At 51.7% G+C, this 17593-nt stretch overlaps 1 protein-coding gene across 16 annotated transcripts in view; it reads right to left on the reverse strand.

Annotated features, from left to right (window-relative positions):
* Atp2b2 (ATPase plasma membrane Ca2+ transporting 2) overlaps positions 1 to 17593 on the reverse strand; it is a 327223-nt gene that overhangs the window by 62693 nt on the left and 246937 nt on the right. For 11 of the 16 annotated variants that reach the window (XM_076567620.1, XM_076567626.1, XM_076567627.1 and 8 more), the window contains 3 exons: positions 15127 to 15384; positions 14139 to 14264; positions 5016 to 5141 (listed from right to left, as the gene is read on the reverse strand). In XM_076567620.1, coding sequence (XP_076423735.1) covers positions 5016 to 5141; positions 14139 to 14264; positions 15127 to 15384 — 510 coding nt within the window. Of the gene's footprint in view, positions 1 to 2174; positions 2235 to 3448; positions 3482 to 5015; positions 5142 to 14138; positions 14265 to 15126; positions 15385 to 17593 lie in introns of all 16 variants that reach the window. The other 5 variants (XM_076567614.1, XM_076567618.1, XM_076567619.1 and 2 more) reach the window with 2 other exon arrangements.

Consider the following 17593-nt stretch of genomic DNA (forward strand, 5'->3'; position numbering starts at 1 on the left):
CTGGCTTGCCCACCCCCCCTTTTCTTTTCAATTTTCCAGGTGATACCTAGACTCAGGGTCCTGCGATCATTTTGTCAGAGTACAGTTTCCAGAGAATACCACAGATCCTTGTCTATGCTAAGCAAGAGTCCTGCCACTGAGCTAGGTCTTCAGCCTTTGAGATCCTTCACCCGGGGCTTCACTCTGTAGCCCAGGCTGGCCTCACATTCACGAACCTTCTGCCTAGTCTTCTGAGTTCTGGGATTACAGGTGTATGTCACCACATCCAGATCTCTTTTTTTCCCCCTGGGAAAACCTCTTTATTTTAATAGAAAACCTGTAAGATGTACATCATCGTGGAGTTCTGGATTGCCTGGAGGAAGACATGCCTCCGAGATAAGCAGGTCTGGGTTCTGGATTTACATTTTCGTTCTGCTACTTAATTTTTATTTTTTTAATTTTATTTTATATGTGTAAGTGTTTATATATATAAGCCTACATGTATGTCTGTGTACCGCAAGTGCCCGGTGCCTGCGGAGGTCAGAAGAGGGAGTCAGATTCTCTGGGACTGGAGCTACAGGCAGTGAGGAGCAGCCATGTGGGTGAAAAGCTAGTGCTATTTTTATTGTTGTTGTTGTTTTGTTTTGAGACGGGGTCTTTCTATGTAGCCTTGGTTGTTCTGGAACTCACTCTGTAGTCCAGGCTGGCCTTGGGCTCACAGAGATCCACCTGCCTCTGCCTCCCGAGTGCTGGGATTAAAGGGTGTGCTACTATGCTGGGACTGGGCTACTCTGGGACTTGATTTCCTTGAGTCTCAGTCTCTCCATCTTTCATATTTGGACAGTGAAATCGGTGTCACAGGGCCTTCACGAAGATGAGAGGTGAAGAACATGAAACACTAGTAGCAGCATTGGTCCAGAAACTAAAGCTCCTCATCTTCCCTGTGGGTTCTGCCTGCAGCCTGCAAGGGGAACTCCCCATTTCTTCTAGAACTGCTGATGTGGATGATGCCTGAATGCTAGTCTCCTAGGGAAAGTGGGTTCCCAGTTCCTTCTCCTCAGCTGTGGGTTTGCCCATGCTGGCTCTTTCTGTCACCCCTCAGCCACCCCTCCCTGTGGCTTGACACCACCCACAGCCCCAGCTGTCTCCCTTCCTCCTCCTGGGCTTGAAATAGACCCACACTAGAATTAGCAACTGCTTGCAGAGGTGCCTTGTGGGGCCCCTGACATCTTCCAGGTGGGTCTGTTGGGTGCTTTGAAGGCAGGTGGGTTGGCGAGAGGTGTAGGGTGGGAGGACAGGGTGAGACAGGGTCTCCACATTCTGCGGGAGGGGTGGGGCATGAACTACAGAATGGATAAGAATGTCCGGCACTCAGTGATGCTTCTGTCCCCTGCCTCAGCTTCTCTGGCAATATTTTCACGGCGAAACCCTAATGCTCCTGAGCATCCAGATGCAGCCTGGGTGGCTATCATGGGACCTAATGGGGACAAGGGTGGTATCTGAGGATGATGGACAGTGGAGACCCCTGGAACAAGCAGTTATAATCCTCCGTGTCTGTGTGTGAGGAAAAGATGACGGAGACCTGGGGACACAGGCAGCCACCCCCATCGGCCACCCTGGGGAAGTAAGAGCGTAGAGACCCATAGATGCTCCAGCCCAGGTACCACACACCAGTCCACACTAGAGGGATAGACTAGATCCAAGCCCCACAAGCCTGGACACCTGCTGGCTTTGCAAGAGAGAAGAGAAAAAGACTGAGGAAGAAATGTCTACCTGTGGCTCAGCCGTGCTATGGATGGGGTTAGAGGGCTGAACTCCAGCCCGAGTCTCCACCTCTGGGGAGTTTTAGAGGAGGCTTGGAGTCTTTGCTAGGGACCCAGATGCTGGCTTCTGTTTAGTTCTTGACCCCAAGCCACTTTCCAAAACCAGAGCCAGAAGCGTGCTCGGGGTGGGCCATCCTGGGTGGCATTGCTGCTTCCTCCTGGGGCCAGGTCTGAAGCCGAGGTCATGTGGAGTTGACTTCTTGGGTCATGGCTCTGCTTTTAAGTACCTGGCCCATATGGGAGGGCGAGTGTTCTGGTGTGGCCATGTGTGTCAGAGGTCTGTGGGACCCAGGCCAGGGAAAGCCTCGAGTAGAGGGGGCAGAGAAGAAGAAACCCAGCAACCCAGCCCGAGAGCTCGCCGTGGAGACATACCATTGACTAGGCTGGCATTTGTGCCACCTGCAGCGTTTGCAGGTGCTGCGCCGTCGGCTGCTGTGGGGTGGGAGGGATGGAAAATGCAATGTCACAATGGAGAAGGCGACGACGGAGACATGAACCTACTGGGGGACAATCACACGGCTTATTCTTAAAACCAAACCAAACTAAACCAAAACTGCTGGAAAGTGAGGAACTCAAGTTGGGAAGGGAGGTGAAATGTTCCTATGGCGATGTCCCGGGGGTGGGGTGGGGTGGGGTGGGTACTGAGACTCAGACACAGAGGGCCTGTGAAGGGCAGTATGGAGTGGGGTCAGGTGCTCAGGTGGGATGGCACTTTACTGTTTATTTTACTTTGAGACAGGGTCTCATTGTGTATCTCTGGCTGGCCTGGAGCTGGCTCTATAGACTAAGCTGGTCTTGAACTCACAGACATCGGCTTGCCTCTGCCTCCTGAGTGCTGGGATTAAAGGTGTGCTCCACAGGCTGGGCTGTGATGGCATGTCTATGGCGACATCTGGACTGTGTTGGCTCAGCTGGTCAGGGGGGAACCCCATGGGATAATGAAGTTCTGTCCAGGGACCCATGACCAAGACTCAAATCAAAATATTCAGTGAGTAGTGCTGTGTGCCCTAGACACTTAGAAAGCCTTCCCCGTGACCACCATTGTTGTGGTTCTGAAGAACTGCTGTCTGTCAATGGTGATGACTTAGGATCAGACCACTGACCACCACTACCTTCTCCTTCCCTGACCAGCTCACTGAAGAGTACTATAATAACCCTGATGTGAGATATCTCACCAGAGAGGGGCTTCTAGATGTCTCCTTTTATATCAGGGAGATCTTAACTAAGAAATTAACAATGGGAGGGGATGGCCAAGGTCATCCCCATGGAGTTCTTTCTTGGGGTGGGGATACAGTTATGTGGGAAGCAGGAAGAAGGGACATTGGTGAGTGGGGTGGACACTCTGTGTGCTTGGGGCCAGGAGCTGAGCTGGTGGGGGGTGGGGGGCGTGATGACAAGAGAGGTACTGAATGCTGGTGTGTGTGGCTTCGATGGAGGTGCCATTCGGCCTTGGGCATAAGGACAAGAAGGCAGAGTGGGTTTGTTTCTTGTCCTGCTGGACTGGGACACGGAAGATCACAGAGGACTGTCTAGCAGGCATGGGGTCTCCTCCAACTATGTGCTGCTAATACAGAGGCAAGGCCTAGGGGCCCACAGCTGCAGCTATTCCTAGAAGCCCGACTTCCTTGAGGGTCGTCTTACTGTACCTGGTAGCTGAAGGCCATCCCCCTTCTTCACACCTGTGTGACGATTTTTGAGACATGTTAATGAAGGAGAAGCACATACAGCCTCATGCGTACACCACACCTCACCAGACACACCACACACACACACACACACACACACACACACACACACACACACACACACACACACACACCTGCACACAAGACCATTCTGGACTCTGTGCTGTGCCTCGTGCTGACATGATGGGATGGGGAGACCAAGGGGTCCAGTTCTGGTTCTTCAGTCACAAGCCCTTCATACTCCACTTGACTCCCTACACAGAACTGAAACTCCTGTCTCTCTGTACGCTGGTTCAGATCCAGCAAAGGACCTTGAATGGTACCCGTGGTGTCACTGAGGCCCAATTTCCTCATGGCATTGTCAGATGTAGGGCTGGCCTACAGGAGCTTCCGGGTGTCTGTTCTGAGCTAGGCCCCACAGAGACTGGAACATGGGTACAAACTACTGTATTCCACCAACTTCTTAGCTCTGCCATACTGCACTCAGTCTATTCAGGTTACAGGTCCTCACTCGTACATGAAACCCTGTCTCGATTCCTGCTGGCACTCTCAGCCTGGACTTTGCTCCATTTTGAACTCAGCCCTACTTTGCTCTCTCCAGTCTCTTGATTTCCCATATAACAGCTCAGCTTCACTGTTCATGCTGGGTGCTGAAGGGATGGCTGTGACCATAGGGGACACACTGGAAAGGAGTCCTTCACTCAGTTACCATCTGCCTTCAGCCCCGACGCAGGTTTTGTGCTCCAGTGGCCTCTGTGAGTAGCATGCCTGTCTGAACTTGGTTGGGAAGGGCCATCTGCCCACTTATCAACCTACCCCAGGCTCCCAAAGGTCTGAATGTTGGGGATGCTATTCTAGAGCTTAGGGAATTAATGAAGGACTGACGGTCTGAAAGGGGGCTGTGCCTGAAACTGAAGATAACAGGTAAGATGCTGGCTGTTCTGGGTTTGGGGTTCAGATCTTTTTGTGTGAGTATCTCTCCTCTGCTCTGAAATGTATTTGTATTTCAGATGGCTACTCAATGCACTGAGGGACACCTGGTGGCAAGGACTGTTACTTTGAAAGGGGAAGTGGAACCAGGACTTTGGTAATGTGTCAGCTCCTGGGGAATCAGAGCAGAAAGCATGGGACTAGATTTCAATCACCTTCCCAAGAGTCTCTTGCTCATGCCTGGCACTGGTCTATGCTGAACGGATTGACAGCTCTGCTGGCAGAATTGACCGATGTCAGAAGGAACGTTTCTGGATGAAGACTTCTGCTCAATACTGAGGTGAGAGGGAGCCAGCTCCTCAGCTGCTGGAGTTTGGCCTGAGGCTGGCCTAGAGGGGGAGGGGAGGTCTCTGTGACATGACTGGACAAGACAGAGACTGAGGCAGATGGAACAGACATAACCTACCCAATCCAGCAGGCTCTGAGGACAAAGGAGGTGACTGTTGGTATAGAAGGCACTCTATATTGTGGAGTGAACAGATAAATGGAAAATGTGGCCTTAAAAGCTCCTTTCCTGGGGTGTGTGTGCGTATCTTACCTTTTTTGTCTTTCTTCTCTTCCTCTTCACCTCCAGCCCCCAGCAGGGTAAATATGATGCCAGTCTGAGAGTTCACACCCACAGCAGTCACTACCATCCGTCCTGAGCCCTCCATCACATGGGTTCCTGGGGAAGGTATAAGCTTCATTACTGCCACATGGCCAAAGCCTCCTCCCCAAATGAACAGGAAGTACAAGTGTCCATCAGCTTCTAGTACCTTGTCCACAGAGATTATGTAGGTGGCACCTTCAGTTAGGGCCATATCATGGACATGCTAGGACATTTGCTGATGATGCTGCCTCATGGGAAGCTGAGATGAACTTGGGGACAGTATCATAAAAGATTGCTCTCAGTTCTCTGTTCCACAGAAGAGCCAGACCCAGAACCTTTTATCCTCGCCTGGAGGTTTACCTCCTGCTTGTTTCTATCTCCCATTTCTTTCCCCACCATTACAGTTCAAGCAGGGAACATTCTCTTATTATGGATAGTATTTAGAATCAGACCATTCTGAAACCAGGAAGAAATGGGAATGAAGGCCCAGAGAGGACTGATGAGAACTGGGCCACCTTCCCTCCTAATGGAGAACTCAGGGGTCTATAAACTGAGATGGAAAAACCTCAAAGTGAAATTCAGTGTTTCCCCCATTATGAATGTACATAATGAATGGTACCCTTCACCAATAACATCATGCACAGTTGTAGATACATTATAAAGACTCAAGGTTTTTTCAATGTGATTTACAGCTGTGGTGGATGTTGACTCATCCCTCCGATGGTGGGCCAGTGGTTTATCTTCTCGCTGGATCTTGTTTAGAGTGCTAATTTAGAAACACAGACATTACTGTGCTACACACTTTAAAACTACTTTATCTCAACATCACTGGTTTCTGTAAGTCATCCTGTGCATTTTACGTTATGGCCTTCCATGTTTTATGCCGAGGAGGTAGGTACACAGTGAGATCAGACTCTGGGGCATCTGTGATACAAGAAAATTTCAGGCCCTTTCCCTAGAAAGTTACTACTACTGTTATTGTTGCTGTCATGGTTATGAATTGAGGTACTAGGGATTAAATCTAGGCCTTGTGCACTGGAAGCTAGTGCTCTACCACAGAATGTCTTCCCCAGTCATTTCTGAGACAGGTTTTCATGTATCCCAGGCTGGCCTTGAACTTGCTGTGTCACTGTGGATGATCTTAAACTACTGATTTTACGCCTCTACCTTCCAAATGTTGGGACTACAGACATACTCCACCATGCCTTGTTTATATGGTGCTAACGACAGAACCCAGAGCTCTGTGCATGCTAGGCAAACACTCTACCGGCCCAGCTACATCTTACCCTTTTTGCATTATTAAATTTTGAGACATCATCTCACTAGATTGCCCAGGTTGGCCTTGAACTCACTCTAGTCCAGGTAGGTCTTGAACTGTGATGCTCCTGCCTCAGCTACCTGCATAGTTGTGATTGCAGGTCTGTGTTACTACATCCAGCTTATTTCTTAGAATCTGAAGTTTCTCAAAATGAGTTCCAGAAAGCCCTAGAATTCTTAGGGGGTCTGGAAAAAGCTGCTGAGTGAGGCAGTTCTATGTTTATTCATCTTTGTTATTTTAAAACATTTATTTATTTTTGTTTCATGTATATACATGTTTTGCCTGCATGCATCTTGTACCACATGTGTGCAGTACCCAAAGACACCAGAAGAGGGCACCAGATTCCCTGGAACTAGAGTTACTGGAGGTTGTGAGCCACCTGTGGGTACTGGGAACCAAACCCGGGTTCTTTGCAAGAGCAGCAAGTGCTCTTGACTGCTCAGCCATCTCTCCAGCTCCCGTCTTTGGGGCTTTTGAATCAGCAAGTCTTGTTTTTTGGAAGGCAGGCCTCTACGACGCAGGCTCAGAGAGGGGCTGTCCTAGACACCATAGAGAGCTTGTGGGAGAGTGAGAAAGATGCGAAGGTCTGATGTGGTGACGTGTTTGTCATCCCCATACTTGGGAGATAGAAGGGGCAGGAGGATCAGGAGTTCAAGGTTATCCTCTGTTAAAGGTCAGCCTTAGCTACATAGTGAGTTTGAGGGCAGCCTAGGCTACATGACACCCTGTCCTTTTATTTTTTAAAATTTTTTTTTCGAGACAGGGTTTCTCTGTGTAGCTTTGGAGCCTATCCTGGAAATCAAACTCTGTAGACCAGGCTGGCCTCGAACTCACAGAGATCCACGTGCCTCTGCCTCCCGAGTGCTGGGATTAAAGGCGTGCGCCGCCACCGCCCGATGACACCCTGTCTTAAGAAACAAGACAAAGCAAAGGTGGGGAAAGGTGCCCTCTCTACCTCTTGCACACGGGACTGCTAACCTTCGGGAGATGGCGGTGCTGACACACGCTGAGACATGAATGAGCCCTGGCGACACTAAGCTAACTGGAATCCACCTGCCCTAAGTTCCGAGAGCTTCCAAATTCAGGGACAGAACGTAGAGTGGGGCTGCCAGGGGGTGTCCGAGAAGCTGGAGTTTCATGAGATCAGACAGCGCTGGCTGGGGAACATGGGAAGTCCCTGCAGGCGGATGGTGTCTGCATAACAGGATGGTGCTAATTGCCATGGAATCTGACAGCGGCTGGCTGCCTGGGAAGCAGACAGCAAGCCATGCTCACCAACCAGTCTATCCACAGGGACGTGCAGGGTGGCCTCTACCTCCTGTCCCTCAGCCTGCTCTGGCATATCCAGAGGCCATTCCTGTTCTAGGAGACTGTCCAGATGGGTTAAGCTGACCTGCCGCTCCGCGCTCTGGGTACCAGCTCTGCTCCTGTGCTGGGAGCGGAGGACTGACTGTCCTGCCAGACAGATGAGGAAACGGAAGGCCCAGGAGAGCTCTGGAACGCCTACTATATATACAAAGGAAATGTTTGGAACACCTACTGTGTGCTGGCACCGTGCCGCACCCCACCCCCACCCTACAAACAGTAATCTCAGCTCTCACACCAGGGCAAACTGAGGCCAGAAGGATGAGGTAGGCTGCTCCGGGCCCCACACAGGTGAAGGGCAGTGACAGGCTTTAAACTCTTTGTCTTTACAGCCTAGGTTCTTGGACACAGCTCACTTCCCCACAAGGGAAAGGCCCCCACAGCTAGCTCTAAAATCCTGGTGAGAGGAGGCTGGCTGGGAGATGACTGTATTGGTCCCTGGGTCCGGAGGCCACAGGAAGGCTGTTTCCACCACCTGCCTAGCAGAGGAAGGATGGAAAAAGATGTGGGGGCCAATTTCCACCCAAGATAAGCAGGCCTCAAATCACCTTCTAATCTAATCACACCCATCACCACCCAGGGCTGGCAGCTCCTGTAACCTGTGCAGGCAGATAGGGGACAGAGGAGGGGGGGCAGAACAAAGAGCTCACCAGGTCTGGGGAACCCCAGGGGTCCTCGGGCCTATCACTGGATAGAAGTAGTAACTTTGGGGAACACAGACCTGCATGGCAGTCTGACGATGCCCCCCAGTTCAGACTCCTCCTAAATCAGTGGTTCTCAACCTTCCTAATGCTGCGACCCTTTAATATAGCTCCTCATGTTGTGGTGACCCCCCAACCACAAAACTATTTTTGTTGCTACTTCATACCTGTGATTTTGCTACTGTTATGAATTACAATGTAAATATCTGATATGTGACTCCTATGAAAGGGTCATTAGACACCCAGAGAGGTCGAGACTCATAGGTTGAGAACCACTGTCCCAAGGGCTTGGCTGGCTCCCTGAGGTCCCGGTAATGCAATCAGAACCCCCAGATCAGATCCTAGTCTTCTTGTGCTCTGCTCCTTGTCCTGTGACCTCTGGCCCATACTGACCCTGGGCCATGTGAAGCCTTTCCGGAAGATTGAGATGGCCTTAGGGTTAAGCAAACTGACCCAGGCCAGTGTTCATATTCTGGGGTCTATCTAATGTCACTCGCCTCTCAGGGACTTGGGAAATACTGGAATTTCTGGCCAATGTGTAAACATCGGAAGATGGTTTGGTCTGTAAAATCCCAGAATTCCAGTTGCTGCAGGGGGATTACCAGAAGAGCTTTGTGGTTGGTGCCTCCCCAGGTGAGGATAGAGCAACTTCAGCCTTGCTCTGGTGTCTGGGACCCCTGCAGCCACAGAACTGGGCTTCTGGATTTCTTAGCTGCCTTCTCTGCCCATTCTGGTGTGTCATAGTTTGGTGTCTGTCTACCTATCCATCCTGGGGGGACAGGTGTGTGGATGCCTACAACCTAGTCTGCTGCTTCTGAATAGGAGATCTTTCTAGATTCTTCCCCTCAGTTCTGGGGATGAACCTGGGGTTTGGGGAATGCTAAGCCTGAACTCAGTTTCCCTGTCTTTCCTCACCTTTGCTGTGCTTGAAAAGCGAATGCAGGCTTGTGGTCCCCACAACACACTACCAGTCTCCCCTCCATGTGGACACAAGCTCCTAGGGGCCGAGGGTCCTTCTAGGACCCTAGCTGAGCATGGCTGGGACAAACAGAACTTAACTCTTCTTTGCCTTCTTTGACGTCAGATTGTTATGTGCCAGGAGGAGACTCTGAAACTGGGATTTGGGGGAGATCCGTGGATACCCTAAAACTAGTGCATCTGGGTTCATGCAGGGTCAGCAGACAGGAAGGCAGGCTGGCAAGGCCTCCTGGCAGGGGTAGAGTTCAAAGCCTCTAGTCATGACAGCAGCACCAGAAGATCCACACAGAGGAGCTTGGGTGGAGGAGGGGCAGTTCTGAGAGGAGGGACGGACGGGGTGGGATGTGGAGATGAAGGAAAATTCCTTGCTTCCACACACTTCCATGATCTCAGGCAACCAATCCATTTTACACACCAGCAAATAGAGAAGATGTAGAGATTGTCTGGGGTTCCCAGTCAAAGAGGATTGGAATCCAGCCTTGTCTCCACCATAAGGAAGGAGACCACAGGGCCCTCAGTGTATTCTACTGACCCTGTTCCCTTGGTGTCACCATTGACATTCTATGAGTCTCACAGGTAAACTGAGGCTCGGAGAAGGCAGCAACACATCAGAGGTCACACAGTAAGAGCATTCCAGAGCTCAGACCACACTCATCCCTGCTGCATGCTCTTCTCACATTCTGCCCAGCTTCTCCCTCCCCACTCTGCTGGGCTTGGGGCTAAAGCTGGGCACAGCTCCTGATGGCGGTGGCCTCAGCTCAGAGCTCCCTGTCTAGACTTGAGTGGCTGGAGAACGGGTTCAGAAGTCTGTCTGTGGGCAGTGTCTGTCTGTGGGCAGTATCTGTCTGTGGGCAGTGTCTGTCTGTGGGCAGTGTCCGCTGTGGGCATTGTCTGTCTGTGGGTAGTGTCCGCTGTGGACAGTGTCTGCCTGTGGGCAGTGTTTGGTGTGGGCAGTTTCTGCTGTGGGCAGTGTCTGTCTGTGAGCAGTGTCCGCTGTGGGCAGTGTCTGTCTGTGGGTATTGTCTGTCTGTGGGCAGTGTCTGTGGGCAGTGTCTGTCTGTGGGCAGTGTCCGCTGTGGGCAGTGTCTGTCTGTGGGCAGTGTCTACTGTGGGCAGTATCTGTCTGTGGGCAGTGTCTGCTGTGGACAGGCCTCTCAATGAGAGACCAGTTAGATTTGGTCTGGAAAGGACATTGTCAATTCTGTTCTTTTTTCTTCTTTCCTTCCTTCTTTCCTTCCTTCCTTCCTTCCTTCCTTCCTTCCTTCCTTCCTTCCTTCCTTCCTTTCTTTGTTTCCTTTCTTTGTTTCCTTCTTTCTTTGGTTTTTTTGAAACAGGGTTTCTCTGTGTAGCCCTGATTGTCCTGCAACTCCCTCTGTGGACCAGGCTGGCTTTGAACTCACAGAGTTCTGCCTCCCTCTGCCTCCTGAGTGCTGGGATTAAAGGTATGCACCACCACTACCACCTGCCTTTTTTTGTGTGTGTGTCTTTTTTTTTATTTTTGATGGTTTGCACAGTGAAAGACTCATCAACGTTGCCAAGTGGTACCCAGTGTGCTAACAGGAGTAGCTGTGGAGGACACTGGTGATCATGGGGACCTTCCTGGTGAGGTGGGTCCTGAGCAGACGGTAGCAGTTAAACAGGCAAAGAGGAAGCAAGATGGGTATTGGGAGGAGGGTCCACTTGTCCTCAGTGGCTGGAAAGAACAAATGCCATGGGTCTGTAGTGAGGTCCTGGGGGCGGGAGGTGAAACTGTGACTCTCAGAGTCTCGAGGGCATCAGATGTAATGCCCTCCCAGCAGGCCGCTCTGATCCGTCCAGGTTCTGCTCATGCAGTCAGCGACAGGAACACACTATCTGTTTACTCTTCATGCTTGTTCTGTTCCCTACTGCTGACCACACCTGTCCATGCTCTGCCACCCCTCCCCCACCCAGCTGGGCTTCAGTGTGTGGCTGGCTTCTTCCTCATCCACTTAGCTTATCATGTGCTGGGGGCTGTCTTCGTGGATCTCAACCCCAACTCTCCTTTTTCTACCCTCCCTGTGAACAGACCCTTGCAGGCCAAGAGGTGTGTTTTCTGGAGCCGCCCACCAGCCCTGCAAGGTCAGCACAACCTAAGGAAATCTCTGGTCCAGACATCCTCTACATCTTGCCTTCAAGGGTGTTCCTTGGACCTGGATATCTGGAGGGCAAAGCAAATCCACTTCTCTGGCTCCACGTAGCCTTGGGGACCTGTGGTGGCTTCTGTAGATTTCCCTTGCTTGTCTTGGTCCTCACGTGCCCCTGATCCTGACCTGATGATCAGCCCAGGCTTCAAGGACCCACTTGACTCCTGATGAGACCTAGAGTGTCCTCGCTGTCACCAGCTCCATCCTAGCCCATCTGGGGTGTGTTCCCTATCCCGTCTCCAAGGACCTCAGGCCTCCATTCTCTTCTGGCGTTTGAGATGTCCCCAGCTCCTCCCTTCTCTCTGAGAGAGGACAGGGACAGGAACTGTGGAAGTCCTGGCTGTGTTCCCCAAATGTCTTCTCATGGCTCCCCTCCTGCCTCGTCCTAGGAACGGCCTCCTGGCTTTGCCTTCACCTTCAGCTTGGTTTCATTTCCAGCACCCCGTTTCCCTCTGGGCCCCTTGCCTCTGTGAGAGACCTGAGACCCCATGACTCACCCTAAACCAGTGGCAGCAAGCTTCCCGAGCATCTGTCATTCTGGAATCTCTCTGTGTCCTGGAGGCCTCCCTGCTTGGTTTGTGACACTGTGAGCCAGGGACTCTGAAGGCTGTCGCCACCAGGTTCCTGCTGGCTTCCTCCCTCCTCCTCTTTCTCCATGCTCTCTGGGGACTGTCGCCATCTACCCTGGACTCCCATAGAAACCATTGCACACTTCCCCCCGGGATAGCTACCAGCCTGCTGACTCTTGCAGCTCAGAGGCCAGAACCAGGGCTGATGGGGCTGGGACCATCTCCTGATCTCTCACAGGGCCTGGTGCATAGTGGGTGTCCAGAAAGGGCTGTGTGTCCCCAAAGGGCACTAGAGACCGTCCATGATCCCTTACTCAGAGCCCAGGGCTTTTGCACTTGCTGTTTCTCGGCCATGAATGAATTTCTCAATGTTCAGACTTTAGCTCTAAGGTAACCTCCTGAGTCAGGCATTCCCTGGCCTGCTGAGATTCTTCCTGATCTCAGGGCCCCTTCTCAGTGCAATCTTGTGTCTTTGATGGATTTCCTGTCCTGGAAATCACCTTGCTATTTGCTTGTGTGTTTCTTCCTTGACTGCCACCCTCACCAGATTCTAGATTCCAGCATGGCACAGACCTTGTCTGTCCCATTAGCCACTGGCATACAGTAGGCATTTAATAGATAGAGGGGATGAGGCCAGCCTGGTCTACAAAGCAAAATAGAGATAGGGATGTGTTGGCTAATTTCATGTCAACTTGACACAGGCTAGAGTCATCTGAGAGGAGGGACTACTAATCGAGAAAATGCCTCCATGAGATCCACCTGTAGGGCATTTTCTTAATTATCAATCAATGGGGGGAGGGTCCAGACTTTGTTGTGGGTGGTGCCATCCCTGGGCTCACGGTCCTGGGTTCTAAAAGAAAGCAGGCTGAGCAAACTACGAGGAGCAAGCCAGTAAGCAGCTCCCCTCCATGACCTCTGCATTGACTCCTGTCTCAAGGTTCCTGCCCTGCTTGAGTTCCCAACTGCTTTTGCTGATGAATTATTATATGGAACTGTGAGTGAAATAATCCCTTTCCTCTCCAAGTGGCTTTTGGTCATGGTGTTACATCACAGCAGTAGTAACCCTGACTAAGACAAGCCGTGAATAAATTCTAGATAAATAAATACTTCAGCCTTTCCATTACTTGAAAGACTTGTGGATCTTTCTTTTGTATCACCAAGGTATCCCACCCACCCACAGGGAAATGGATCAAGCGAACTCCTATTCACCCTCTAAAGCCCAGCTCCATACACCTTCCTTGGACCTCTCTGCTCCCCTCCTGGCTTTCACATACCATTTTGTACCTCTGCTATGGGGTTAGCTCTTTGAGGGGGGCTGGAGACCCCAACAGCATGGCTAGGCAATGAGGCCCTTTGGTTATCTCTTCAGGGAAGGGTTTTATGGAGGTGTTCCACCCCAGACGGCCTCCCCTGCCTGTCTCTTGCCCCATGGTAGCCAGAAAACTAAAACAAACAAACAAACAAATAAATGGCCAGTGTCTTTAGGCAACTCCATCTGGTCAATCCCATTCTACTCAGAACAGTGTCTTGATTCCTCACTACAGTTCAGAATTCAAGCATCTATATCCTGTTATCCTTTGCCTCAGTGTGTTCCTGCCTCTGGGCTTTTGCATCTTTTTCCTTCCTGCCCTGTGAGCTCTTCCCCAGGAATGGCCAGGCTGGCTCCCTCCAATGCCGGCCCCCCCCCCCCGCCCCCGTCACAGGGCCTGGTGCATAGTGGGTGTCCAGAAAGACTGTTGCTTTGCAGGAAACCACGCCACTAGAAACCATGTTGCAGAAGTAAGACACTCTGGGATGTTTGCAGTAGTAGCGCCAGGCTGTGGCTCCGTGTGGCAGACGGAATGTGAGCTTGCTTCGGAAAGGGGTGGTGTGCACACAGGGGTCTGATCCTGCCATAGACCCCAGAGCCAGGGTTCACACCAGCCTCCCCGTGGTGGGTGGGACCAGCCGCAGGGGCACTGTGAGCCGCAGCTTACCTGACAGCAGCATGGGGTCCTTATCCACAGACTTGCGCACCTGGTCAGACTCCCCCGTGAGCGAGCTTTCGTCGATCTTGAGGTCATTGCCCTGGATGAAGAGGCCATCGGCAGGGAGGAGGTCACCTGATTGGAGGAGAACAGGGGGTCAGCAGAGTCAGGTGGCCAGAGAAGCTGGGGCAGCCATGGGGGAGGTGCCTATTAGGCCCCAGCCTGCAGAATCAAGATGGTACCTGTGGGTACCAATGGACAGCTAGAGTGACATCCTTGGGGCCTGACACAGAGCCACTCTGACCCATGCAGGCATGCCCTTCATAATGTACATCCTTTGACCTGATGTGTCCCTGGGTCCAGGGCGCTCTGTGGTTCATTTTCCTGTCGTTTTTTCACGGCTTAGAGAAGGTCTTTCATGACAGAGCAGGCTATTTGGGTAGACTTAAGACACTCCTATCAAGTGAGCCACTAGGACTGAGTGAGGAGGGCCACTCCAAACTCCCCAGCCAGTGTCTGTTGACCCAGGACATATGTTATCCAAACCCCCTCTGGAGTCAGCCTACCTGCTTTTTCATTAGCGATATGACTGGCTTGGGACACTTACCTACCTACTCTGACTCTTGCTAACTTCTACCACCCTGGAAAGATCTATCTGAAGTCAATTCAGGGATGAGAAATGGATTTTGTCTCATAAACCCACTCTGAGTATTAGTGATGCTGTGCTGGGAAGCCTTCTGAGGCTGTATTCAGACCATGCACAGGGATTGATTAGTCATGTCTGCTACAGATGGAAGCTGGAGTGCAGTGGTATGCGTGCTACAAATCTGACATTTCTGATTTAACTGGATATGGGAGACCTGTCTCCTCTGGGACCCTCAGGGCCTCAGAATACATCCTGCCACAACCCTTCCCTAGGTTAGGCTCTTTTTATCTGCCTGTCTTGTCCCACCTCTACCCAGACTCCAGCTCTAGAATCATGGCCAGGAAGACTTACCATACTTGATTTGGGCAATATCCCCGACCACGATCTCGGCCACAGGGATCTGGACCACTTGGCCAGCCCGGACTACGGTGAACTTCTGCTCCTGCTCGATGCGGCTCTGCAGGCCCCGGAACTGTTTCTCCTTACTCCAGTCATTGAAGGCTGTGACCAGGACCACGCAGATGACCGACAGCAGGATGGCAGCCCCCTCAATCCAGCCTGCTTCTGCCTCACCTTCATCCTCTGCCCCACCCTGGGCTGTGGCACATCCTGTAGAGAGACAAGGAAACAGTGGATCCCCAGGCCACCAGACAGGAGCTTCCCCATAGCGTAGCTATACCAAGTAATCACTGATCATCAGACGACCGCCTCAATGTGCTTCTGTGTGCCGTGCTCTGGGCAAAGGGTGCCTTCCAGTCACTTTATAGGGCCCCTGCTGTATGTCTTTCACTGATGGAGATGCTAAGGTTTCTCAGGGAGGTCTGCTAACTTCCCAAACTAGGAAGGGCTGGTGGAAAGTGAGAACACCATTCCAGGCAGCATGACTTCAAAGCCACCAGCTGAACCATACTGGCCCTACAATTTTCCTAGCTGTGAGACCTCAAATAAATGACCCTCTGAGTATAGGTTTTCTCATGAGACAGGATTTCATGTAGCCCAGGCTGGCCTCAAACTGGCCATGTAGCTGAGATGATCTTGGAATCATGATCCTCCTGCATCTACTCCTGAGTGCTGGGATTACACCATGCCTGCCTTTATGTAATACCATGGAAGTGTGTGTGTGTGTGTGTGTGTGTGTGTGTGTGTGTGTGTGTGTGTGTGTGTTGGCAGCATTTCTGACAACACCTCTTGGAGTTTGGGGGACGGGAAAAGGGCAACTCGTGGCCACACTTAGCATGTATCCAGTTCTCTCCAACTCAGGTCACAGCAAGGACAATGGGACTCAAGACACAGGCTGCTACCTGACCCAGAGGGACCCTGTACCCCACACTTGGCACTACTGAGTCCCCAGTGTGGGCCTACAACTCTCAAGGTTGGCCAGGCCCATGGAGTGATGAGAAATGGAAAAATACCAGTATGCCCAACATGGAGGCTCAGACCAAAGGTCCACAATGCTAGGCTGTGAAGAGCCTATGACTCTCCAACCCCTCCCTGCTCCCCACAGGGGTCCCAAAAGCAAGAGGCATCTGACATTTCTGAATGCAGAACCAGAGGCTCTGAGTGGCCAGGGGTCACATCCTGGGTAAGAGCTGGGTCCTCGACTCATGGTTTATATCCTAGGAGCGGTGTCTGTCCATCTACCTTGGTCAACTCAGAGGGCACCTTCCACAGGGGCTAGGCTGGCAGGGCGCTGGGCAAGCCTCAAGCATCCACCCTCATCCTCCAGATGGCCAAAGAAAGGAAAGAGACTCAGAGATGGGCAATGACTCAGCTGGAGTCACACAGCAGATCTAGAGTTTGAATCCAGGTCTGGAATCTGAGCCCAGACTTGTCCTGCCCTGAGCTTCTGAGCCTCTGAGCCCATGGCAGGTGGCAAAGACTCACCTGACCAGCTGGGCATCCAGTCTGATTCCAAGGAATAGAGAACAGCAGTTTCAAGAGACCCCAACAGAAACTTCTGGAAACCCAGGGGTCAGAAGCAATAAGCCAAGAAGGTCAGGGAATGTGTGGGAAGGTAAGGGATCACTGTGGCCGGGAACACGTACCGCTGGAAGGTTTCAGGTCTCCAGCTGAATCAGTACTCCCTGAAGGCCAGTGAACTCCTGAAGGGCTTTTGAGGCTGTTTGTCCCCTTGGAAGTTTTGAATTGTCTTAGTAACCAAGAGTGTTCTACCAGACCACTGTTTGATGGTAATGGCTATTACATTGGTACCACTGAGAACTGCCCTGGGCCCCCTGAGTTCAGATCTCAGCTGCAGACTGCTATGTAGCTATTTCACCATGGTGTCTCAATGATCTCATCAGCAGAATGGGATGACCATGGGTGGCCCTCTCCTCAGGTGACCACAGGGTGAACGGGGTCCTCTTTGTGAAGTACCCACCATGGGGCCCCATGGGCTCAAGCCTTGAGCTCATGACACAGAGCAGGGACCAGTTGGAATCCAGTCACCTGAGGTGAGGAATCTAAGGGACTGTGAACGACACCCACAGAGATAGAACCCCCTACCCCAAGGATGGGAAGAACAGGGAACCTTAGAGATGGAATCCTCATGCTGTCATCCCTTAGTGTCCTAGAATTCAGTCTCCCAGCCTCTGATCGAGCACAGATGGGAAATGATAAGCAGGGAGACCCTGCAACTGCACTGAACATGCCCAGGCCTCGCTCGTCATTACCCCCTAAGTAACATGGTGTCACAGCTGTTCACACAGCTGTCACGCTGGGTGTCATCAGACGTCCAGAGAGGACTTCTAGTACACAGAAGGCAGTAAATAATACCCAAGGTGTCCACAGGAGGTTCCAGCAGGACCCAGGGGATGGC

The sequence above is a fragment of the Peromyscus maniculatus genome, chromosome 3 (assembly GCF_049852395.1).
Source record: "Peromyscus maniculatus bairdii isolate BWxNUB_F1_BW_parent chromosome 3, HU_Pman_BW_mat_3.1, whole genome shotgun sequence".
NCBI lineage: Eukaryota > Metazoa > Chordata > Mammalia > Rodentia > Cricetidae > Peromyscus > Peromyscus maniculatus.